General features: G+C 25.8%; 2 protein-coding genes across 3 annotated transcripts; one reads left to right on the top strand and one right to left on the bottom strand.

Moving 5' to 3' along the window:
• Positions 1 to 9,182: 9,182 nt before the first annotated feature.
• LOC132928057 (uncharacterized) lies at positions 9,183 to 15,842 on the top strand. Of its 2 annotated transcripts, XM_060992621.1 has the most exons (4): positions 9,183 to 9,427; positions 9,996 to 10,120; positions 13,947 to 14,243; positions 14,318 to 15,842. In XM_060992621.1, exons 3-4 carry the CDS (start codon positions 13,970 to 13,972, stop codon positions 15,241 to 15,243), a joined length of 1,200 nt encoding a protein of 399 aa, XP_060848604.1. In that variant the 5' UTR covers positions 9,183 to 9,427; positions 9,996 to 10,120; positions 13,947 to 13,969; the 3' UTR covers positions 15,244 to 15,842. The 2 variants fall into 2 exon arrangements, with proteins under 2 accessions (XP_060848604.1, XP_060848603.1); XM_060992620.1 differs by lacking the exon at positions 9,996 to 10,120 and having other exon boundaries at positions 9,185 to 9,427.
• Positions 15,843 to 20,964: 5,122 nt separating this feature from the next.
• LOC132924463 (uncharacterized protein F21D5.5-like) lies at positions 20,965 to 26,527 on the bottom strand. Its single transcript, XM_060988796.1, has 7 exons — positions 26,076 to 26,527; positions 25,178 to 25,509; positions 24,795 to 25,112; positions 24,444 to 24,734; positions 24,090 to 24,383; positions 22,502 to 22,563; positions 20,965 to 21,375 (listed from the first exon to the last, which is right to left on the bottom strand). Exons 1-7 carry the CDS (start codon positions 26,230 to 26,232, stop codon positions 21,258 to 21,260), a joined length of 1,572 nt encoding a protein of 523 aa, XP_060844779.1. The 5' UTR covers positions 26,233 to 26,527; the 3' UTR covers positions 20,965 to 21,257.
• Positions 26,528 to 27,300: the final 773 nt, after the last annotated feature.

The raw sequence follows: 27,300 nt of genomic DNA, 5'->3' as shown, positions 1-27,300 counted from the left end.
AAATATTTAACTGTTTAAAAAAAAATTTTTAATTTCCATTATCCGAACTTTTGCGTGTCCCAATTAGTTTGAATAATCGAAGTTCTACTATGTATATATATAATTATATATAATTTATTATTTATAATTAAATATATATATATACACATGCAACATGCTTAATTGCATTCAAAATTGATTAATTTAATGGTTCAATAAAAATATAAAATTTAATTAAGCCATCGTGAGTCATTAAATCATATTTAAGGGACCATCAACTCACCATTGACTTCATTAAATGTTTATAGTTGTTTATGCAAGCCGGAATTAATCTAATGTATTTTTTACACATATTATACCCAAAGCATGGCCTTAACTAATAAATAATAATATTATACTTTTTAATACAAAATATATTATTTTAGTAGATGTGTATAAATCGTTATCAATATTCATTAGAGATCATTCTAAATTCATCATAACATCCGTTTTGTAGTGCATCAATAGTTTCGCCTAAATTCTATAATAACCACGATCAGTTACGGTTTCAATTTAACAGGCTACAAACTGTCAAACTAGTAACTACGTTATTCACTGCACCAAATACCAATACTATTTAACTAGTCGCCGTAACGTGCACCGTGCCACCGTTTTACCAGGAGATCTCTGTCAACAATACTACCATTTACCAAATCACTAATAACCATTTACTAAACAAAACATATTATTTCAAAATATATGTATGTTCTTATAGGTAATATTTTAACTAATTAATAATCATTAATTATTAATTAATAATTTCTAGTCAAAATTAGACATTTAAAAAAATAATAATATATGTTTTAATATTTTTTTATCGTTTAATTTTTTTATGTTTTTACTTTTTTGAATGATAACATACGTTTTTAATTTAATATTCTGAAGTAGAATATTATTTTTATCGAAATATTACATAAAAATCAAAATTCAGACGAGTAGTTTATAAGACAAGTTATTTTAAAGTTTAGGTAAATGGCTCAAAAGTCCAAAATATTACGGGTTACTCCAATAGGTACCTCTTAACTCCGCTAACTTAAACTTTAAATGTTTATAACAAAATAATCTACTATTTAGTATTTCAATTTTTATATACTCGAAATACTCTATAAAATATTCTGCTTTAGTATACGAAATATATATAACGATAAAAATATTTAAAAATGTATTATTTTTTTATTATTTAATTTCTACTGAAAATTATGTAAAAATAACATTTTAAAAAACATTCATTTATTTTGAAATAATGAATATTGTTTGATTAAAGTATCGCTCTATATATGACAGCGCGCTCTTGCGAACTAAACATATAATGTTGAATTTAATGTTATTATATAGATTCTGAGACTAGAGACTGTGTATGTACATAAAGCAGTAAAAAAATGTGTTGATTTTTATACTTTTTTCTCTCGAATTTTTTTTTTACATTTTTGTCCAAGGATGTGACTGCAAGTCTGTAAAGTATAAGGTGATATATATTTTAAATGGAACTATAATAATTCTTATTTAAGTTACATAATAATAATTAAATATGATAAATGATAATCCATATTTTATTTATCAGTATTGATGTTTACAAAAATAGAATTACATATTATATTATTATATCACTCCTTCATCCATCACTAAGGAATAAATCCTTGTATTGATATAGACAAGTCTCTCTAAAAAAAGACGTTACTAAGAAGAATTTAATAATAAAATATGCATTGAAAGTTCGTCCCCTGCAAACATTTTTTATTAAATTGACATTTTAATAAATAAAAGGTAATAATGTTGAAATTTTCAAACAAGTTTACTTCTCATTAATCGGTCATAGCAGCATAATATTCTTTACTTTAAAATTATAATTTTCGCTTTAATGTAATTTTAAAAAATTAAAAAAAATAGTTCAATAAGTCAAACCCCTTTTAATTTTTAAAACAAAACGACTAAATTAACTGAATTTGTTTGTATAGATATTTAAAAACTTTTTTTTTTAATTTTTAATTTATATTGCTGAAATTATTATGTTCACTGTTCAGAGTTCAAACTATGTTTCTAAATAAAATAAACGAGTAATGGTTGAGTCTACAAACACAATTATTAATGATAATTTAGGTACTACCCACATAAACATTAATTGTTACCACATAGACAAAAGAAGAGCTTCCTTAATACATAATCCATTAAAGTGTAATTTATAAATTATGTACTGGGAATACAAGAAGGGTTTTTTTAGCTATATTTAATTTTTAATTGAAATTTAGTATATAGGTAAAATTTAACTTAGCTTATTATCTATTTTTTATTAGAACATGCATACATGGATGTCGATTACAGCTCTCCCGCAACATATACCTTATTATCATGATATAAACATAAACATAACCTGGTAAATACTAAATTACATTAACGGATAAACATCTATCATTGATAATCTATCAAATTTATAAATAATATGCTTCTATAGTATCTAGTATTAGATCGATATAATAATTATTATATCAAGATGTTTTATTGGAATATAAATACAATGTATTAAGTATATTGTTATTTAATAACAAATTAAGAAAAAAGTTTTATTCGCATGTCTCAAATTTTATAATTCAAACATTTTTTTTACGTACCTAATCAATTCATAATTAAAAAAATTTTCTGAGATACTTTTTAACGCTGTAATTTTGAAGGAGTCCCTGGAACCACAATCCAGACGTAGTCGGTAAATTTGGGTCAGCACCTTTTTTCTGCCATTATTGTAGTCAAATTATTCCGATCTACTTAATTGAGAATCAAAGATTTAAATTTTAGGTGTCATATAAATATATTTTTATATATGCTACAAATAATATACATTCATCATAAAAAAAAGTTGTTATTGACAATATTATGTACTAGCGTGTTTAAAATCATTCAGTGTCGATTATTACAGTCTACACTTCTACAATCACCAATCATAAGAACTGAGTTGCATCTTGCATTAACTCACTGCTGAGAATATATACAACTAAAATGTTGCCTACGTGTAGGTACTTCATAATTATTATTAATTATTATTATATTGTATATAACTATATTTATTCTAAGATGTAGGAATATAAAAATACACTACGATATCATAATATTATATTATACTATACATTGAATACAAGTCAATAATCAATAACTGAAATATAATAATGAAATAAAATAATATAGAAGTAATTTGATAATACATTTTTATAATAATTAATAATTACTATACAATTATTATTTAAATGGTAATGAACTAATGAATATTAATAATAATGAGGGGAAAAGCGGGATTCAACCGAATCGACCACCATCATTAGTCACGAGAATGGGACGTATTGTTTGTGGAGAAAAAGAGACTCTTATACAGGTAAGTAAGTACACAATATAAAACAACATTTTGTTGAAGATTAATAGTTAATTATTGCTGCCAGGTCCCGTGAAAAATTAACCAATTATTTAAAATAGTTTGTGCTCGAAATAGTATAGAGAAAAATTCAGAGGCGGATTTAGCTTTTTTATAAAACTAAAAATTACTAAAGAACTAAAAATTTGCCGCCCATATTACAGGTGAACAAGTTAAAATACCGATCCAAAATATTATAAACATTTAATTTTTAATGCCTAAGTCCACTTGAATTTTTACATTATTTTGTTCTTGCTTTTAGTTATTTTGCCTACTTTAGAAAAATGTCAATGGATGTTCTGCAAATTTTAATGAAAACCTACAATGATGATTTATGATTTTTATAAACCATCATTAATGTGTTAATCAAAATTATTGTTTGGAAAATTAAGTAATATATTATAATATTTTTATAGTACATTCTTTATATACTAATAGCCAATAAGAATATAAAACAGATAAATATTTTTATATAACAATTCTTAACTTAACCATTTTAAATTTCGAAATTTATATCTTGCTTTTTGATTAGTGAATGATTTTAATATTTTATAATATCTTAAGATATAAGAATTCATATAACAATGAAACAAGAAGACTTTACTCTTTAATTTTCCGAACTATAATTGGTGACATCACATATAATTCCCTCAAATAATTTAAATCTCACAAACTATTATTATTATTTAAAATAGACTGTGTCGAACAATTATTAATGGGCTTTTGATGCATACTCAGTATACGAACACAGCTGATATCATCGAATTGAGATTTATTACTAGTAGATGACAGTATGACACTGTAAGACTGTACATGAATACAACTGAAAGCGAACACATCGTACCTATGTATGACATAAAATTATATTATCATATATACATTATTCTATTCTATGATTATATTATAAATATATTAGATAGGTACCTTATAGTAAATAGTTATAAATAAAAATAGATAGTAGTGTTTATTACGTATGTAATATTGATCGAAGTTAGCCGCAATATGCAATGCAGTCAATATAGCAAATAACTTCAGTATCAGTGATAAGAATAAAACGGGTATCTACTATATTTTAGCTGTATATAACTCTGGTAGAGTACCTATATCTTCTTATCCTCGTTCGTTGTTACCTTTAGTAATGAAAATGGTATCTATATCGTAATATAATTCGTATCTGTTGGTGATACGCCTTTAAACAGTTTAAACAGGGTTTAACCACGGTCTTAAAATATTGACTTTCGATCTTAACCCTTTCGGTGGACAATAAGATAAATTATCTATAACTCAAAAAAGGATTAATAAGATGATTTTTATGGGTAAGTATGTAGTTTAACTTACTAGATAGCCGACTCCATATACAACAAGTTGTCAACAACATATAAAACTATGATTTCCAGCGACATTTATCAATTGATTTAGGTATGTTTATAAATTCTTATTATTTCCATACTGTCCTAATAAATAGATAAATATTAGGTATATCACTATGAGCTTCGCGTCAGATAGGTAATATTAACTGGCATCGACCGTATTAATACAATATTTTATATCATGTGATGGACGATTAATGAAGAAATTAATTAATTAAATTATTAAAATACTAGTTACCTCATATATTAGTAACTAATGGTATCGGATCTTTTACTTACTTATTGTTCGTATACGAATATAATTCTTTAATATAGACCTATGACTTTAATATACGGACACTGGCAAGAATTAGTCAAAGTGATGTTTTTAAACAAAATAAGACGTGTAGACGAGTAAGACGACGATATTTATACTCGGCTATCTGAGAAAATAAAATTGGATTAGACGTATTCGTTGTTTCTTATTATTCGAACGATTCACCAAACATCGCCCAAGTTTGATATATAATATATATGTCTATTAACCATCATGATAAGCTACCCAGGTATCATTGATAAGAACACAGTCTGCTATCTAGATACTATATATATATATCGATATCTCTGAATATACCTTTTTTATAATACTTTTGAAGGGCACACAAAAATATTTGACCGGCCGGCGTCCGTGAGGACATTGGTCTGGTGTGGGCTCGTGGCTAGTTATATAGGATGATGTCTGCCAGTGGTCGCGACTGGGTAGAGGCGGACGAAGCTGTGCGCCATGACAAAATAATCTATTTTACCCGAGCCAGTTGAGGCGGACAACCAGATAGCTGAACGTCCAGAAAAAGCCAGAACGCCCGTGCGCAGAGTTTTATGTAGTTATATGGCCCACCACAATACATAAATATTGTATCATATTATCTGGTAACACCGTCATTACGCGATAGAGCACGCCATCACAAGAGTACAGCGCCCCACTACGCCACCAGCCCACAACGGTGGCCATCGGGTATCGGCGGGGTAACGGACGATGACGACAAACGACGCGGCGACTCGGTAGATTACGATTTACGACGCTCGGCGGCCAGTTGTAGTACTCGGTAAGCGGCTGACATCGGTTAGTGCCCTTTTCCCCTCCGCTTCACTACTGGACACCAACCGCCGATTTGTACGATCATGCGAGTGGCAGCCCTGAACTGACTGCCGCCGGTCGATCACCGTTCCGGGAGGTGGGAAAAAATGAGTCAAGGCCACCCGGGTCCCAGCACCCGATATGGGTTACACGGCTACATGTCGAACATGTAGTGAAAGCGTAGAGAAAAAATACCAAGTACAATAAATTACATAAACATTATTATGTTAATAGGTATTATAATATGCTCAAGTTTTTATTATGTACGTCTCTCTCATATGACATCTTAATATGCTTCACTCATACAATGTAGTATAGAAATATACAACAGCCAGTTAACCGTGTTTATAGCACAAGGACGTAATAACGAAAATAATTAGATATTAAAAACATTTGTACTTCCGATAGGCGATAATAGGAGAATTTTATCAAAAATTGTAAAAAATCTTATTTTTAATATTATTAATAATTAGCAAAATTAAAATGTAAAAAGAAACTTAAAATTTATTATGAAATATTAGACAATCAAAATAGAGTACCAAAAATCAAGTTTGAACGATACTAAACCAAATTCTCTTCTATAATTGTTTTAATTATTTTTTCTTGTAAGTGTAAGACCCAGTAAAAACTAAAAAGTCTTATTAGATGACGGATTTATGAAAAATTATATGTTTTTCACTTTTTTAGTAAAAAAAGGTATTGGTAAGTACATTAATACATATCACCACCACCTAGCGCGCAACAACGGCAGTCCGGCGTAAAGGCCAATACCGGTTTTTCTAACTCAGCAGCGCGTGGATTAACATATAATAGTAATAATTAATATAATATATAAATATGTATGATAACATGTTATATAAATCAACAGGAAACGTACTATTAAACAATTATTTTTTAGTTATATTCAATTTTTTTATAAAATTTAAAATTACCTTTTTTTTTTTTAATGGAATCAATATTATATCGGTTGTTTGAATCTTCAACGAAGTATGATAATAAAGCGTATGTATAATATGTTTCATAGAGCATAGAACATCAAGGAAGTAACCCCACTTCCCAGCTAATATTTGATGTATTTTATTATACAATACGTATTGATAGATACGTTCATGTCTATTAATTTTATTTAGACAATAACTTTTCCGTTAGGAATTGTTCTTTCGCAACAAACATGGCAAAAATATACTTACGACGGATTATTCATAATATATCTTATACATTAGTATAAATCTACTGTTTAGAAAAAAGCATTTTATAGTCTAATATGTGTTAAAAAAATCTTTGTTTAAAATAACAGAATATTGTATTAATGACAATTTAACGCAAAATATGTGACACGAAAAAGAATGTATGTAGATGAGCCGAGTTTATTAAATAATAATTATATTATAACACTATAATATAGCCGATATAGGAATTAATGAATTATATTTTGAAAAGTAATATAGCAATATATATTAATTATTAATCAAGCTATGATGTTTTGCAGCATTTATGATCTATTTATTATTGGTACATATATTTAGGTAAACAGTATCTTAAATAATGAATGCGTTCTGATATCAGAAACATTGCAGTTACGCGATAAACCTCACAGTTTGACGCGGTACCTATGCAAAATATGACAGAACTCAGAACAAACAATTATGAAATTCAATAGCGGTAACGTTTGATACGTTTGATGATAGAGGAATATTTGGGCTATCTGTTTGTTAAACGGAGAAGGAAATGCTTGTAAACATAGCGAACACTATTATCCATCATTTAGTCTGATTGGTAAACGAGCCAACGCGCCGGCGCAGCCAACATGGCACGCAACGCTACTTATTGGGATCGTCGTACACATTTTGGTGTAACGACGTCACGTCCTCTTAAATAACGTCTGTAATATTTATCGAAGTTAGCCGCCATTCGCAAAGCGTTTAATGGTTTATGTTTACATTTTTTACACACGAGTTAATGTATTGACTGCTTGGAAAAATAAGAAAGACGACTTCATAATATAATAAACACAAGATCTAGTAGGTAATTGTACTTGTACATTTATAATCTAATGATTTAGAGGAGATACAATCGGAGTTGACTTGGTCATTCGCACGGACTACGGTAGAATGGAATGGACTGGAAACGAGAACCAAATCTCGAAACACAATTGCTGATTTTCTCCCGCAAAAGCCTACCTAAACATTCAGTGGCCCGACTACCGTCACCCATTCACCAATTCCTTTCCAGACCATTATATCCTAGTCAGTGGTCGTTACTCGTTAGCAAGATTATTAAGATTAAAATATAGTAAGGTTTCTCAACCATATACTCAACCTTATACTCTGCATAGAGATTATCCCAACGAATCTTGATCAAGTGACTACCGAAGTCCGAATAAATAATGCAAAAAAAAAAATTAAAATATAATAAATGTATACATATGTATGAATAATGTATGAATATACATCTATAATCATGAACGCCACTAAACAGCTGGAGATTTCAGCACTAACGGTTTCGCGTGAAAGTGATTATAAATACAATTAATATACAGTTCTTTATAACGAATCTGAAGGGACCAAGAGATTTCTTTCGTTAAAGAGAGTTTTCGTAATAGAGAGGGACAGAAGGTTTAAAAAAAAAAAAAATTGTTGTTAGAAATTACGTCGATAATAAAATGAATATATTCGATATCGATAATAATGGTATTATTATGAAATTAAAAGTAGATAGGTAATGAAAGAATATAATTCTTGGAAATTTCGGCATTTTTGCCAATTATTTTTATAATTTATAATATTTAACAGGTAAATAGTGTTATGAAACATAAAATATTGTTTCGTTATTGAGAGTGACTATACGTTATAGAGATTGAATTGACTAATGAGTTATAAAGCAAACCAACCAATATTATGTCATGTTTACGTTATATAGAGTTTTTCGTTGTAAAAAGTTTCGTTATAAAGAGTTTTTACTGTATTTGAGAAGTAAATAGTAGTTACAATAAATATATAATAGTCACTATCGTATACAAGCGCTAGTGCTGGAATTTTGAGCTCTTAATAGCGATTCATTTCGACCGATATATTTTAATATTAAAATCGTGAATCGATGGGTAACCATTTCCTATAATAATCGTAATTGGAATTGGAATCATAGTCGTAGTAGAACCATATTATTATTCTCTATAGCCGTGGGAATTATTGCATTTTTGTAGTTGTTTATATACAATAATTTAACGCCACGACAGACGCAACACTGCTGCAACAAGTTTTTGTTTATCGACATGATCGCTGCAGTCGTACAACGCCGTACAAAAAACCGTAGGTAATTGACATGCGTTTCACTTCCAGTCTGGCGTAGTGGCGTCCTCTTAAAGAATAATTAATAAAGTATCTAAATCTATTATGTTTGATGAGAATATCGACTGAACACTTTTCACCGACTGGCTGCTACTCTATTACCTACTCAGTACTCTGCTAGCGGTTTTGACACTGTTAACTAACCACCGACTACTGACGTGCGGACACCTACCTTTTCCAGGTAAACAAAATCAATAATTATTACGCCATTATCCGTATCCTGTTACCGTTTTATTCGTCCCCTCGTCCAGATTCACCGCATTTTGTTGTCTCACTAGCACTGTGACTCGTCTTCGCAATCGGTTGCTGCACTCTGTTTTTTCGTCTACGCAAATTCACAAAAATGTTATCGTCCACGCCTCTAGAATACCGCGGACATCACACAGTCATCTTTCAGTTTTTGCAGACACCTGTTTGCCATCATTATTATTTTAATATTATGATACATTGATATGTATTATGTTTATTCAATAGTTTTATAATAATTATTATGTTCAGTGTAATCAGGACCACTCGTCCTGGTCATGTCTCTTTCGTTATTGGCGTGCCGGTCTAGTCAAAATGGCTGCCGCTACAGAGGGATATAATCGGTCGTTTATATCTTGTCTTTGGAGTCTGCATATCCCTCCTAAATCTGAGTTGATTCCCTCTCGCGTGCCCGACGCCCATATAATTTTCAATTTTTTTGTGCTCTTACAGTCTTACCTACTTTGTAATCTGTAATCACTAATGATTGTATTATACCGCAGACGTCTGACGGCTAATCGCCAAAAACAGTTCCGAAGACATTTCCTCGTCATCGCAACACTTGCAAACCCAACACCGTTATCTGGAAACCATAATATCCACAAGTATTAACGAGTTCGTTTAGATGGTAAATTTTGTCCTTAATCATTGTAGGTATTATTTTAACCTAGATATACAATATTAATAAATAATAAGTATTGAAAATCTACAGTAATATCTGATCCCGTTATCACTTGTCGGCACTTATTGATTGTAATGTTACATTCGTATTAATGTTGTGGCCCATTTATGCATCATAAAATCGAAAATTTTTATGACGATGGTATCATCATCATCTTGTATATTCGATTAAACTTTGACATTTTACACTTCTACAATCTAAATATTTGCTTTTGTAAACAGATCTCGTTATTAATGACTGTAGTTTCATCTCTGATAGTCAATAATATTAAATTATTAAATACGATATGGTTTCATAAAAAACAAATAATTACCTAATGTGTAAGAATTAGGGTTAAAAGAATCGATTTAACTGCATTATTACTAAGTGTTACTGAAATCGTAGAACTGTGACTTTACACATACACAGATTACAGAAGTTATTTTTTTAAATTAAAGACTAAAAAAAGTGACACAAATTTGTTATGAAAATTAACAATTAAGGTAACATTGTCTAAAAATTTGATAAAAAAGAATCTATAATATCTAGGTATTAAAAATGCATAACAAAATTTATAACTATGAATGTTTTATAGCTATTACATTATGATGGGCTAATACCTAATATTTTCATAGTAAATTACATTAATTTAAGTTATAGTATTGCTATATTAGTAATTTTATTTCTTTATTATTTTAATATTTTACATCTAGTACGTATAAACATGTTTTAGCTTGACGATTTAACGGAATAGATAATAAATGAGTAGATGAAATTTGAATATTATTTATTTACTTAGTTAAATTAATACTTAAATGATTCTTATATACCGCTGATCAATAATGATAAAGGAGAATTTAAAAGGACTTACTCTAATTCTGACCCCTCCCCCTCTATATATATTTTATATATAGATATACTTATATTAGTTATAATTTTTATATAGTTATAAAATGTTTTAGACACTGAGTAGAGCGATGAATATATTAATTTTAAAATGATTGTGTGTATGTGTGTGTGTGTGTGTGTGTGTGTATACAGTTTTTGAAAATTTCATAGAAGATCTCATATAAGTTCTTGTATCTATATGAAAATAATAAAAATATGTAAATCTATATTTATACAAAATCACAAAAATCTACAAACTGTAAATATTTTGTAGTAAAAAATTTATAAAATTTTTAAAAAGTTTATGCTGGAACCAAGATGCATGAAAAATTTGCTCACGATTATTTTTTATACATATTTTAAGTTTAAATTTTGACAAAATTACATATTTTAAAGATGAATAACAATGTTAACTATTTCATTAATTTAACAAATTTAATAATAACAATTTAATATTTAACATACTATTTTTTATAATTTAAAAACATTATTTCTTGGAACTTAGGTATATGCAATGTTATTTTCAAAATATGTAGATTAATTTTAACATATTACATCTATTAATTGTATAAGCCTATTCACACTGTTTATGGTATTTACAGTAAGGTATTTTACTATTATTAATTTTAAAGTTTATAACACTAATAAAATATTAATATATATTATTATAATAGATAAATACGAATAATATCTTAAATACAATGTACAATGAAAACTCTTTATAACAAAACTTGTTACAACAAAAAACTCTATTTAACGTAATTATTACCTATATTATAAAGGTTGATTTGCTTTATAACCTATTAATTTATTTATTCTCTATAGCGTATTAGTCACTCAATATTTTATGTTTTATAACACAATTTAAAAAAAAATACTTATTGTTTCATGAAAATGATTAAAAATTATCCTAAGACATGGAACAAATTCAAATAAAAATACAAACAAAATATTGGAAGAGTAAACAAATTCAAACAATGATGCTAGACTTTTTTAAATAATTTTATAAAATATAATACATATAATAATTAATAATTATAATATAATTTAATAAAATAATAAATATTTAATTAAATGTGACTCATGTAATGTAAAAATAATACATAGTTACTGCATACCTTTATACATAAATAATTTAAATGTTATTTTTTTAAACCCTTTATATTTCGAAAACTTTATAACAAAAGAAATCTCTTAGTTCCTTTAAGTTTGTTATAAAATGTTTTCACTGTATTTTGAAAATGTACAATATTTTAATACACAACACTTATTGCTTGGTAAATGTTTTGAATTTATGATAAAAAATAATATTTAAATATAATTTGTAGAAGTTAATTTTAACTTTATTATGTTATTTTTTTTTTTTATCACATATTAATTATTAACAAATTTAATTAATTTGTAAGAGACTTCTGTAACATTTTATGTTTGATTTTAAAAGAAAATGTGCTGTTTCTTACCAACTCATCATTTAATTTAATACTTCTATGTAAAAAAAATACTAATTCAATAGGTATTCTTCATTTATACTTATACATTTCAAAATAATTATTGTACCTTGTATTGTTATGAAATAAAACTATTAATATTGTTAGATTCTGGGAAAAGACATTTGTTTTACTATGAAAATTGTGCAATAGCATAATACTTTGCTTCTCTTTTTTAAATTTTAATTGTTATTTAATTTTAATCTAACTATTATGCCATGTGGGCGTGTATAGTTATTATTTGTAAATTAAAAAGTAAATGAATTATTAGCATTTAGTGTTAATTATAATCTATGGTACACTACCTAATAAATATTATTTAATATCTCAATTATGGAACTTATAGTTAAATAACATCTATTTTATTTTGCTTATTTGTGAGTTTCTGAATATCTTCATAATACTTACTTATCACCAATGAAACCTACACAACTCTTTACCATACAATTTATTACACTAGATTAAAACAACTATTTAATTGTAACCTTTGTAATTTTTAAACATATAAATCATAAAATTATCATTATAATATCTATCTATTTCATTGCCCTAGTGAAAAAATGTTAAAGGTAACTTATTTGAAATAATTTAATTAAAATTGCTAGATTTTCTAAACTAAATTTAGAAAGTACCTATAGTTTTGAAATTTGGGATTCAGTTAATCAAGTATATCAAAATGTATTGTTCTAAATTTTTATGGACTTTTAATATAAAATTGAAATAATTTAATTTAATTTTTGGATTAAATATAATAATATATATATTTCTGTAATATTGATATTATATTAAATTTTTAATAATATAGTAGCAAATTATATACCTTTAAATACTATATGATTAAAGGCTTATCTTTGTATTTAATGTTATTTTTGACTATATTATAATAAATTAATCAAAATCCTCAAGATTTAAACTTACTATTTTTAATCTTAAAAGAAATTAAGTATTGCTGTACCACAAAATATAAATAAAAATTAATTTAAAAATATTTTTTTAAACAGATCTAAGGACTAAGACTTCATAATGATGCTATAATAAACTTGAAAAAAAAATATCTTGATTGAGAAGACCAATACAAATCATTAAGACTGTGAAAACTAATTTTAAAAAAAATATTTGACCTAAGTATAAAGTTGAAAAAATGTAGAATACCTAAAAATGATAGAATTACAAGTACCTATCTTTCATTTTATAACAAGAAAAATTCTAAAATATTAAAAAAATTTTAAAATAAAGTTAATATAATCAACAATGTATGAACATTGTTTATGTATCTATAATTTAATTCCAGACTGATTTTTTTCCATTTTACACACAAAACCATGTCATATTTTGATTATTTTTTATTAATTTTGAAAAATTAAGATTACAAAGAAAGTAATTAAAAAATTAAGTTATGTGTTATTAAATATGTTTAGATTAGAAGAGTGTTCATTCCAAAATGTCTGAACTTCAACAATCAAGCCACAAACTAATTAATCTCGATACTGTCGACTCAACATCTAAATCAAAATGCGATGTAGCATCCAAAATAGCCAAACATCAACCGTCAAGCCGCAAACTAATTTATCTCGATACTGTCAACTTAACATCTGAATCAAAATACAATGTAGCATTCATACCTCAGCCATTTTACAAATATATATATACAATTAGTGAACCGGTGGCTTTTAATTGTGACTCAGAAGTTAAATCTGAATGTGGATTATCACAAGGTACAGATCAAATAAAAAATAATATATTTTGAAGTTGTTAAATAAAATAACAATATATTTTATTTTGTTTACAGGCAAAACTCATTTGATATTTAAATTCACATTGTCAAAGTTAATATTAGATATGGTAAAAAGACAAGGAAAAAGATTCCAATTCCAGATCCGATTTGGAGAACAGCTGGCAGAGGAAAGTAATTTATCAGATGGATTACCAGGGAAAATATATATATGTTTCAATTTGAAGCATTCATCCAAAGCCAAAAAGAGCCCTATAACTTTTGACGGCAGTACTTTAAACATTGAAAATGAGATCTCAATATTGTGGCCATTTTGTAAAAAAACATATTACATAGGGCTCACTATTGTAGAGACCATGTCGGTTGAAGGTTTGGTAAGACAAGTAAATTTTTACAATAAATTATATGGTATGAGACTAAATACAAAAGCTAAGGCCATAGAATTAATGAAAAGTTCAGGTAAAGATTCAGCGTCCTATGAGTTCATCTTATTGTGTTCAATAACCCAATCAAAAATGAAGTTACCAGCAAGATCTCTAAATTGTAGTCACTTAAAATGTTTTGATATGTGTACATTCATTATTGCAAATAAGGCAAAACCGAGTTGGATATGCCCTGTTTGTAAGATACCCATTCCATTCCATGACTTGGTAATAGATAAATTTATTTTTGATATTATTACTGATTCAAATCTTCCTAAAAATAGCTTTGGAATAACATTATATGCTAATGGTGAATGGGAACCATATATTGTTGAGATTATAGAAGGTAATGAACACAACTATCCAAAATATTCATCTTATGAAGATTTGATTAATCCCTATTTCTATGATGCAAATCTCCCAGTTGAAAATCCTTTCTTACCAATAACAAATGGTTTGAATACTATTGAACAAACGCTTGCCGATCTGACCATAGACAGTACAGACATCAAACAAGAACCATCTACTAAAATCCTTAAAACAGAAGATGCTGATAAATAAAATCATTCATAATATGAAAATTTAAATTTAGTACAAATAATAATTTAAGTTTTTAGTGTTATTGTAAGTATAATAATATATTATATTTTATAATTTAGATGTTTTACTAATCTATCAATAACATATAAAATAAAGGGTACAAAAAAAAAAATTGAATTGTTTTAAATTTTATATGGACCTTATTGTAACTATACACTTTATTACGCTGATTATATAGAAGTTAAAATGTATAAATATTTATATTACTTATTAATTTATTACTTTTATTAAGTAGGTATATTATCTGTACCGTGTAGAGTAAGTTAGCAGTGGTTCGCACCTATACTGGCTACTACTTGCAGTTAGTCGAGTACGATATCTTATAGAAATCTAAGATTTATTTTTTAGACGTATGTCTGTATAGTGATGAACTGATGACGGTGGGCATCGCGATTCACGAGAACAATCATTAAATTTAATCTAAACCAACCAATTAATTAAAAAAAAAACAAATATAATAGTCGACGATACAAGTTAAATATTTATTTTTATTTTTTAAATTAGGTATCCATTGTGTTTTATTTATACTTATTTGATAATAATAATTACTTGAATATTAAGCAATTTTTTTTATTTTTTTTTTTTGACAATTTCAGTGGCCTAGGATCCTTCCTTAATAAATAACTATACATGTCAATCGGAATAATTATATGCTAAAACTATCATATTATGATGTAAATAGAACTAATAGATGAACAAAACAATATAGTGCAGGCTGACTTTTCTTTAAAAAAAACTGTTCTCACACTTGTATTTGGCTGTATTTATTATTTAATATAACTTTTATTATTATGTATTAACAGCTAAACATGGTAGGTATAGTGAAAAAATATTTAAAATATTAATACATAGTAAAATATAATGTAATAATCGCATAAATACTACTTATTGGTTTCGAGAACTTGCGATTGGTTGTGTGTTGTGTCGAAAAGAAAAATCATCATTTAGGGCTTTTATTCATTTAATGATATTTTAGTACTTATACTCGTATAAATATGTAACAATATCATTATGTATACTATTAGCAGTGCCATAAAACCGCAAATAAAAAAATTAACATTTACATTTATTGATTACCTCCACCTAAGTTCAATTATATAATCTGTATGGTTAATATAGATAGTTTTATTTTAATTTTTGACATATCAAATATATTTTTATTGATACTAAATGTAAAAAATATTATTATATTATTTAAATACAAATCGTATAGAAAAAAAATAGAAAATTTCTCATGCTTATAAATAGCTCAATTATAGAGTCCAAATATTTTAATAAATTATATAGTATAAAAAAAATGATAATATAAACATATATAGTGAAAATTTCAATTATCTACAGTTATTCGTTTTAAATAACAACAAAAAACAAAGAGTGGGCAGGTGGGTATCGCTCTGCTGTATAGTAAAGACGGAGAGATGGTAACTATAATCAATGTGTTATTTGAATGCAATGCAGGTATCATTGTATACGAAAAACGATTTTGAACGGAGATGGTTTGTCAGTCTAGGATATATTATATTATTACCTATATTTAAATTGTAACTTATTTTCTCAACTATTGGTGAAAGTTTAAAATTTCTACAACTTATATTTTTTTAATAACTACAAATATTTTAAATTGTTTTAGAATATATAATTATTTTACGCGATGTCGTAAAAAATTAAATTTCATACGCTCATAAAATGTTTTCTATATTGACGCTGGAGTTCTTTTTTACAGTTATTTGAAGAAAAAGTTAGAGTGTTGGGTTTTTTAACCTTAGGTATAAATCACAAAAATGTTATGAATTTTCAATTTTAAAATTCCTTGTAAATCTTCGCGACTTTGACATATTTCGTAAACATTTGGAACTTTAAATGCTTATAAACAAAAATTGTGACTAACGATTTTTTTATTTTTTTTTTTTATTACAATAAGTTCAACTATTATAATAAACCTTGTATTAAATTTTAAAGATTTTTTGGAACGCACAAATTTTTTATATCAGCATTTCAAAAAAAACAACTTAGAAAAATCGAAAATTTCAATTGTCAATGAATAGCTTAAAAAAAGTCAAAATATAATGAAAATTTAATCGTAATATATCAAAAAAATCGATTTTGTCAAAAACTGATTATGCATAAAAATTCACGTTATTCCGTTACTTTTTTAGGGTTTTTCTTGAAAACTTTTACTTTTGACCACTCCCACCTCCTAAAGTACCAACTAGATTCATTTTCATTTTCAAAGAAGGGCTGAAGTCAAAAATCAAAGCATTATTTCTACTCCAAAACGTAATAACACACATCATTATAAAATCAATACATTCATCGTTTCATTCAGAATTGTAATGATACACACATTATGATTTATAATTAGATTACATTTAGTCATTTATATTTAAGAAAATTAATCAAATAATAATCACACACACTGAGAACGTTTGTAAGTTTTATTTTTGTAAATTATTAACTTATGGGCCTACGCATGAAACCTTTTAATGAGGTCCATTATATTTTTCAAGAAATAAACAATAATAATAGTAATAATATAATACAATAGGTATACGATAATAAAAATGTTTCAGTCACACTATTATAAAGTCAATGGCCACGACAAGGGCGCAGCCCGTAGGTAGGCCCGGACCTACACAGATTTTCTTTAGAAAAAAACCAATAATATTTAAAATTCTATATTCACAGACACTTTCGTATTCGATACATATAAATAATATTGAAAAATAGGAAATCGATAAAATTGTTGCTTACAAAATTCTTGTGATAAAGACTCAAGTAGAATTTATTACGTAACTTCTATTACTGGTAAAAGACGTATTTTTTCAAATGAAGAATAAAAACTGAACTAAAAAATAATATTTTATAATATTTTACTAATAATGTCATATCCATTTGTAATGAAATTAACAGGCGATTGATGAAAATTGTGAGCTTCGTGCAGTTTTAAGTGTTTTAGAGTTTTAGACTAAATTTAAAAAGAAAAATAGACTGTGTAACATTATGTAATTTTGCAAAAACTTTTCCATTTTATCAGTCTGATAAATTTCTCATTAAATTAAAACATCAATGTGCATTAGGTAAAACATTATTTTCATCTAGCTTTTGTCTTTCTGAAATGTTGAATCAAGTACAGTAATCAAGTTGGATTTGAAAAATTAAAAAAAATTATTGAACTTATTATTATAATTCCCGTATCTATCTAGTGCTTCAGCGGAAAGAAGCTTTTCAATTTTAATAATTACAAGAACGAAAACATACCTCAGATCAACTATGAAAAGTTTTAGACTAAATGATTTGACATTACTTTCCATAGAAAGGGAAATAAGTGGGCAATTTATGGATAATCCATCAGCTGTTATTGACAAGTTTGCTGTCATGAAGAAAAGAAGATTTTTTTACTTTGTAATACGTATATTATTATTTATTAGTAACGAGTACTTATATAATATATTAATGAATATTTATAATTATATTTTGTAACACTCTTTCGTATTTAGCCATTTAGGTAAGTACCTACTTTAATAAAAATTGCATCATTTGAAACAATCTACATTTTTTTGATTCAATCTGTTATTTATTATTAAATTATTAATGAGAATAATCATTGACAACTTTTAAATTATGCTAAGCTAATAAAATAATCGGGTAAGTCTCTATTTCCGTCGGTGAGTAGAAGGTTTATAGTGGGTCTACCCCCCCTCCACCCAAAAAATCCTAGCTTCACCATTGGCGTCACGACTCACGACACGCATACGTTTAATTCGACGATCTATAGTTTGATTAAAATCAAAATCGATATTTCATAACATCATCTATAGATTTTAACCCGATTTACGTATTCAGTGGCTATTTTTCAGTGCACTACAGTCTACAAGCTATACTTTGTGGCTCGTGTATACTACTATTTCTCAAATTTAATGTATGTTCATTAACAATATAATATAATTTCGATCAAATATTCAAATATATTCAACGGATTAAAATCGGGTCGACTATACTACTACCTATAGCACTACTAGTTTACTATTTTATATACATCATGGACACCATTAATATACATTGCATAACCTGAGTAACTTTGAGTAGCCGTGTAGTGTGTAGATATAATCGTGATTTAAGATAAATAATTATAGACCCAATTGCAAACATTACTAAAAAACATACCTTTGTTCAAACGGTGGGTCAACCGGCACATCAATTAATATTGGATATATTTGAATTCTTGTACTTTCAATTTTCTACCAATTTCAATCAAAGAAAACCAGAATATTGCTATTAAACACAAAACAAAATCAATTACCTACATCAAAATAAAATCATATAAATTAATTTGTCTTTCTTTAGATATTCTTCTAAATATAAACCAACTTTTTCAATAAAAAATACTAACTAAAATTAACTTTCTTATTAAATTTAAATTTAACTTCGAAAAATGTGTAGAGCTTGGAAATGAAATGAAGAAAAGGAGAAGGAAAGTTAGTTAGATCAATTAACAAATCTTCAAATATTGATAACTAAATACTACATGTTTACATACCCAAGTATTAAAGTTGGTCTGGGGTAATGTTTATTGAAACTAAAAATAATGAATTCTGGATCTGATGGAAAATCTGAGTACAAGAATACTATATTTGATCGTAATTGATTATATAATTCTGTAACTACATGTTTGAAAACAAAAATTTTACATTGTCTATTAATAAGTACTTTCCCGCAAATATTAAAACTGGAACTATAGCTGACTAATTATAATGATTTTCTGCATGCTATTTACAGAATTACAGAAGATACTTTTAAAAACAATAATAAATATTCAATATTTTTTTTAATTTCTTCATAAAACAAAAGGTACATGAATCTAAGTATTTACTAATATTATATTCAGAAAGTATTTATCAAAACATTAAACCAACTGTTCAGAAAAACATTCTTTTTCTGTCTTGAAACGCATCAAACATTACGTCATTAGATTAGTTCATCCCGTTTAATTGCTCTGAAAATGTCTATCATAAAAATCGAATTATTTCATTCTCTGAATTAATGAATGAGTTCTCTTATTGTTAAGTTGGGAAATGCTAATTTATTTTTAAACAATATATTGTTTTTCATTTTAATAAAAATTGCATAATACTCTTATTTATAGCCAGTTGTGATGTGTTTTGGTAAGAGGGATGACAGATAATATAATTGTTTGAATGTATTCAAAATATTAAAATATCTCAATAACAATAATTATTAATCAGTAATAATGCAACATTCCCAAATGTTGAAATTACTGAAAAAAATAATTTTATAATATATTCTAAAAAGCAAGCAGGAAAGAGTATTTTTCTTTAATTAAAAATAAATTATTTGTGGTTATGTTTAACCAGTAAAATATATCAGATTTATCAATATTATATATTCCTTCTTTCCTCCAGTAAGAATTTTAACCACACTAGAAGTTTAGTTTATAATTAAATTACAAAATTAACTTAGCTCCCTCCCCCAACATGTTTAATATATCTTGCAGCAAATCTTTTTAAATTGCTAATAATAACAAATTTAAATAATAATAATAAAAATTAAAACGGTTATTCAAATATGTTAATGTACTTTATTAGAAATGTATAAAAAGGAACAATAAATAAAAACAATTCTCTTGTCATCTATAAAACATCTTTTCTTCGTATGATTAAATATCAAAGTTACTTAAAAATGTAAATAAACATGTTATAGGTAACTAATAATTACCATAACATAATACTGTTATAACTTATAGAATTCAGTGTAAATCAAAAAATTTTAAAAAATAATAGCAATTCTGTTTTAACAATGTAAAAAAAAACTTTATCAAAACAAAAAACATTTTGTATACTTTTTGATATGAACTAATGTTCAAAATAACATAAAATTGGTATGACTAATAGGATTCTGTATAAATCAAAAAAATTGTAAATAATTACATGGGTTTTAACAATTTAAAAAGTACCATATCAAAGCAAGAACATTTTGTATAACTTTTCATTATAGGGATCTTTAAAGTGAGGAACAAAATTGATTGGAACTATTTCTAAAATGCCTTCTTTTTTGGTTGGTTTCTGAAATTTAGAACTGAAAAATAAAAATATATAATAATATAATAAAAACACAATTATAATTAATTTAAATAATTAAAAATTAATATACTACAGTGATGGTTGACTTGAGGCTAGATAGTTTATCCCACAAATCCATTATTTTAATATAATAATAAAAATAATGATTCTTAAATAATTATGATTGAGAAATAATAGTTAGCCGCTATATTACGTTCAAATGACTTTTATTTTCAAATTAGTCAGCTATTTACTTATGATAATTAGACCACTATAATTAATATTGAAACTTGGTTATTTAAGTGTTGGTCCAACTAGTATTAATTAAAAAATATAGCAACCAAAATGGCCTAAACTACTTATATAAGTCTAGTTACTGATATACGTATTTTTAGGTCAGTTACACATTGAAATATTATATTATTTCAGGCTTTTAATATAAACATAATAAAATAAAGTTGGTTTTTTAATAGTATACTGTTTTGAGGCACATAGCTTTTCTTTCAGTTAACTTATAAATTTATAATATAAGATGATTTGTCTTTGAAAAAATAATATTGTCAAGACTTATAATTTAAAAGTTATCTATTTGCAAAATTCAAAATAAGTGGTCAATATAAAATATTTGGCTAAAACTAAATGTCGCTATTGAAATTTTCTAAAAACTGGTAGATCACTAACAATTTTATGTCCTTGCATAGTTTTTAGGAAAACAAATAATTAAAATTTGATTTAAAAATTTTTCACAAAAAATTAATAAGTTGTGGATTAGTTTATAATATGATGTAACACCAAAATAAATTATAATAAATGCAACAAGTATACAAATTAAATTGAAAGTTTCAAATTCCAAAGATAAAAACAATTATTTTGTATAATTTGTATTTAAAATTTAAAGATATCAAATATCATAGTATAATATGCTTTACAAAAACACAACAAGTATTTAAATTTTTTTATTTTTTAATAAATATCTATTTTTTGTTGTATTTAAATACATATTTAAAAGTATTTTAATATTGTGCTATTTAAAGTAGATTAAATTCTAAGTATTAAAATAATTTAATATATATCAAATATATTAAAAATGAAAATGTGTATAAAATGAAACTATATAATAAATTATATATTTTTATACTTACAAGTATAAATCTATTGCTTCTTCAGATACTTTTTGGTGTTGTTTATCAGTTAATTCTCGAAACTATAAGAAAAATATCAAAAAATGTAATTAAATAAATACAATTAAATAGTTTATTTGCAATGTGTATAAATTATTATACAGCATACAAATATATACAATATATTTTATGGATAATAAATATAATTTATAATAGAATAAATTAAGACTATTTTAAAACATGCATGTGTTTTTAATGCATAATGTTTTTATTTATATTAAATTGTCTTATATTAGTTATATTATCATCAAAATGAAGTTATTAAAAATCAAAATGGTCTTATCTTTACATTACCTAACTGATTATATAGAAAATATATTTCATGATATAAAAGTAAACATGTTTTAAATAATATTTCATTTATGGTGAAAACCAAGACTTAACATGTTAAAAAGTTATAGTTAAGTTAATATTAGCAAGTTACATAATAAACTATTATAATTATTATTATACAGATTCCTAAATAAACTGCAAAATAATAATGAAAAACTCAAAAACATATATACTTTTTATGATTCATAAATTTTCCTTGAAATGGAAAATATTAAGTATTTTTTTTTAAAGTATTTTCTTAACGAGTAAAAGTTTGTTCCATGATGTTAGGTAAGTACATTTTTTTTTTTGCATGAACTATATATATAAAATATATTATTTATAATTGTCATATGTAATGTAAATTCTAAATAATACATTTTCAATGTTTAATGCACTTTTTAATTTCATTAAAAATAACTTAAATGCCTAATTACAACTGAATACAAATTTCTAAAATTAAATTCTCTCATTAACAAATTAATTTCAATTATTTCAAGTCTTTCAACAATAATATTACTAGTTAAGTCAGTGGTGTAGCATGAATAATTAGAAAAATTAGTACCTATATTGAACTTGCTTTACTATGTCTGCAATCTACTACATTTGATATAAGTACAATACATATATTGAATAAATACAAGGCCCCATAGACATCAATGAACATATATTGTCTCGATAAACTTATGTAAGTAGTTTTTTTTTAAATATGATGCTTTTTAACTAAAATAGGTTAAATTTTTTTAACTTTAAGGTTACCTACATTTTCTACATGAACTTAACTTAATGAGTTACAAAAATTAGTTAACTTGTCTAGCATTAGTGAACTCTATGTTAACATAACAATATATTGGTTGATTTGCTTTATTCTTTATAACCAACTGGCCATTTTAATAACAAGACAATACATTTTTTAATTTAAGAATACAATTTTAAAATTATATAAGTTATCTAAAAAGTTTACTGAAAAACTTGTTATTACCGATTTCAAGGCAACAGAAAGAGTAAAAAAATGTAAAACAAAGATGATACTGGCTAATAGCAAACTATTAATTTTCAATAATAGTTATGTATTTAGAATACTAAATGTTTAATTTATAATTTAAGTTTTAATATGTACTTGAAACAAAAAAAAATTAATAATTACAAATTGTGGTTATTATTTATCAAATACTTTAAAAAGAAAAAAATTTTGTTATAGAGTTTAAAATGTAAAAGTTATTGTTATTACACTTACTTTGTTATTATGTTTTGCGTGTTCTTTGGAAACTTTCATTAAGAAAACTCTAACTGGAATTTTGAAAATTTTAGCAATGTCAATAAACTGTTTTCTTGATTCTACATCTGTATTTGTATTGTCAATCACTACACTCACACTACCATTACTTAAATACTTGGTAGTCTTAGCAATACATCTTTGCCATGAGCCTAGTATATCTTTATTAATTATTTTCATACGATCATGACAGAACAAATTATTAGTTGCAAAAAAACTTTTCCCTGAACCAGGACAACCAACCATGATGATCATCTAGACATAAATTGTTATTATTGCTAAAATTATTAATTCAATTTACAGAAGATAACTTACTTCTTTATATGAAGAAAACAAAACTTTGGATGATAAATCTGTATAAAAGATATTAGACAGAACATCATTTGGATTAAATGCTGGTAATGCAAAAACTTCTGCAGTAGGTTTTTTCAAAAAGTATTCTTCGGGAGTATAAAATTTGAGACCAATATTCATGGCAAATAAACGGTCACAACAAGACTTATCTTTTTTAATTGGTTTCCGTTTAGAATCAAAACGAGCAGGCCGGCCTGCAGCGTCACCACAAAAAAAACTCTTATCTATGTCAACTGATATGCCTCCATTGAACTAAAATAAGAATAAATGTATATAAGATTTATTTAGTTATATAAAAAACAATAACTGTACATCAGACACCAAAATATTCCACATTCCTGGTGCAGGTCTTCGGTATATATCTTTCTGAATAGCTATAAATACTTGAACTGGTGTCTTGATCAATTTAGGAATATTTTCAATTTTTGTTTTAAATGTTGTTTCATTTTCTTTGTTACCTCCAATATCTTCTTGATTAGTAAATATAACTATTTTGTAATCATTATCTGACAATTTTTTAATAGATCTAATAACTTTAGGATTACAAATTGGCCAGTCTTCTTCATAATCAGGGAGAGCTTTACCTAATAGAGCAATATTAAGTAATCCATCCATATCAAATGCCGCAATCTTAAACATCAAATAAAAACTTAAATAAAAAATTTGATACTTGATTTAAATAAATTAATATTTACCTTATCCTTATGAACAATATTTGTACTATTAAACACCAACAATGTACCATCTCTAGTATCCCACACGGTTGTAGAGTTTAAGAGAGGTATTTTAGGTATTATTTCTTTATTTATACAATAAGTATTATTATTGTTATAATCTATACCATAAGAAGGTGTTAAAAAATCAAAACGATAGGTGTAATTGCTTTTATACAATAATGCAACTTTGTCTCCGTGTCTTAAGAGTCTTTTTTCTCCTTTTAACATGGATTGATTGTTGACAGCTGACCTGCTTTTACCTAATTGTTGAACACATATTTGGCCCGTAGAATAGTTGGCTATAAATTTCACTAAAAAAAACCAATGAATAAACTATAGTTATGACATTAGTAAGCAATGCCATTTAAAAGGCCGACAAGCTGAAGAAGAAAATAGTTATGTAATTCAAGAATTAAGATTATATAATATAAGATATACAAACATGCAATTTAATTTATGATTTAATTTAATTCAAAACAATTAAATAGATTAAAATAAAATGACAAAATATCAATATAAAAAAAATTAAAATATATTTAACTAATTAATAATTATATAAATTATATAATTAAGTATTACACTATTACTGGTACTAAGTATGTAAAATTTCAAACAATATTGATGTGAATAAAATTATACAGTACCAATTAATATATATATTTATATATTATTGAAAGTATTTTAAATATCTAAAATACATATACATCAGTCGGCAACATCACAACGACACTTATGTATATCATATAATTAAGTCACTACATGATCATCAGATGAGAAAAAACAAATTCAACCACATTTTAGTATATATGGTAAATGTTTATCTCAAATAAACATAATTAATATGGAGTATGTATTAATAATATTATATTTTATTTACTTTGATTTTTCGACATTCTATTATTGACCATTCCAATTTGTTGTTTTTTTCCCAATATTAAAGGTTCATTATCCAGTAGAATAAATTTTCGATTTGGGTCTTCATCAGATACTAAAACAAAAAACTTGACATTGTCGTTGGTCTTCAGCTCCGACATATTTAACAGAACAAATATTAAACGTGTTTTAAACGAAAACTACATTTAACTTGTGTGTACACTCAATAGTAAAAAAACAACAATAAAAACTGGTAGCTTGTCAATAATTTAAAATATCTAAATCATTTGAAAATAAATCAAGCTCGAACTTTGTTCACTAAGACTGTCGATGTACAGGCGTATAAGTGAATGATACCATTGTGGTATTATGAATGAGGAGGTTATGTCGGTTTATTTTAATTTATAAATAAAATAATACTATTTTGTCAAAGGTAACTATATATATATCCGCGTTGATAATAACATTTACGGTTGGTGAATTAATTTTGATAACATACTAATAATAATAATAATAATTAATAATGTTTAAATATAATAATTAAAAAAACGAAATGAAATTTGACAATAACCAATAATCCATACCGGACAGTTATAATTGTATTGGTGTATTGTTTACCGCTATTGTTCGGCAACGATAGTACGACATGTCGACATCTCGAGCTATAAATATTGCTTACTACGGCGGACGCGGACCGCGTCAGCGATTATAACAAAATATATAAACTTATAATTTATTAACCATAAACGTGCTACGAATTAGAACCTGATTCGGTGGGCTCACATGCGGCTAGCTGTTGCTACGACTTCGGTCTTTTCTTTTTTATTGTATTTTTATAGTCCACTATGGGCCGACGCTTTCCGTTACCGCGCAAACCCATTACCGCACAGATTGAGATTATTGTGAAAATATAGGTATAGCCTATAATTCTGCACACAAAAAGTAGAGAAGTATAATACCGTACAAATTTATTGAAACCGATAAAAATTTAAACATAAAAATTTTATATAGAATTTAATTCGAATTCCCTAAAATAAAAGTACACAATTCAAATTACATTTGTGTGCGTTACATTGATATTATGATTAAAAATAGCATTTATAAAGTAATAATAATTTGTAATAACAAATGTAATAATTTAAGTATGAATATTATAGGTACCTATTGGCTATTTGGTTTAAAATTTAAACTTGTTCTCGTAACATATTTCATTGTATAGTCAGTTTGTT

This window comes from Rhopalosiphum padi, chromosome 3, assembly GCF_020882245.1.
Source record: "Rhopalosiphum padi isolate XX-2018 chromosome 3, ASM2088224v1, whole genome shotgun sequence".
Classification (NCBI taxonomy): Eukaryota; Metazoa; Arthropoda; class Insecta; order Hemiptera; family Aphididae; genus Rhopalosiphum; species Rhopalosiphum padi.
This window is presented reverse-complemented; position numbering and strand designations above follow the sequence as displayed.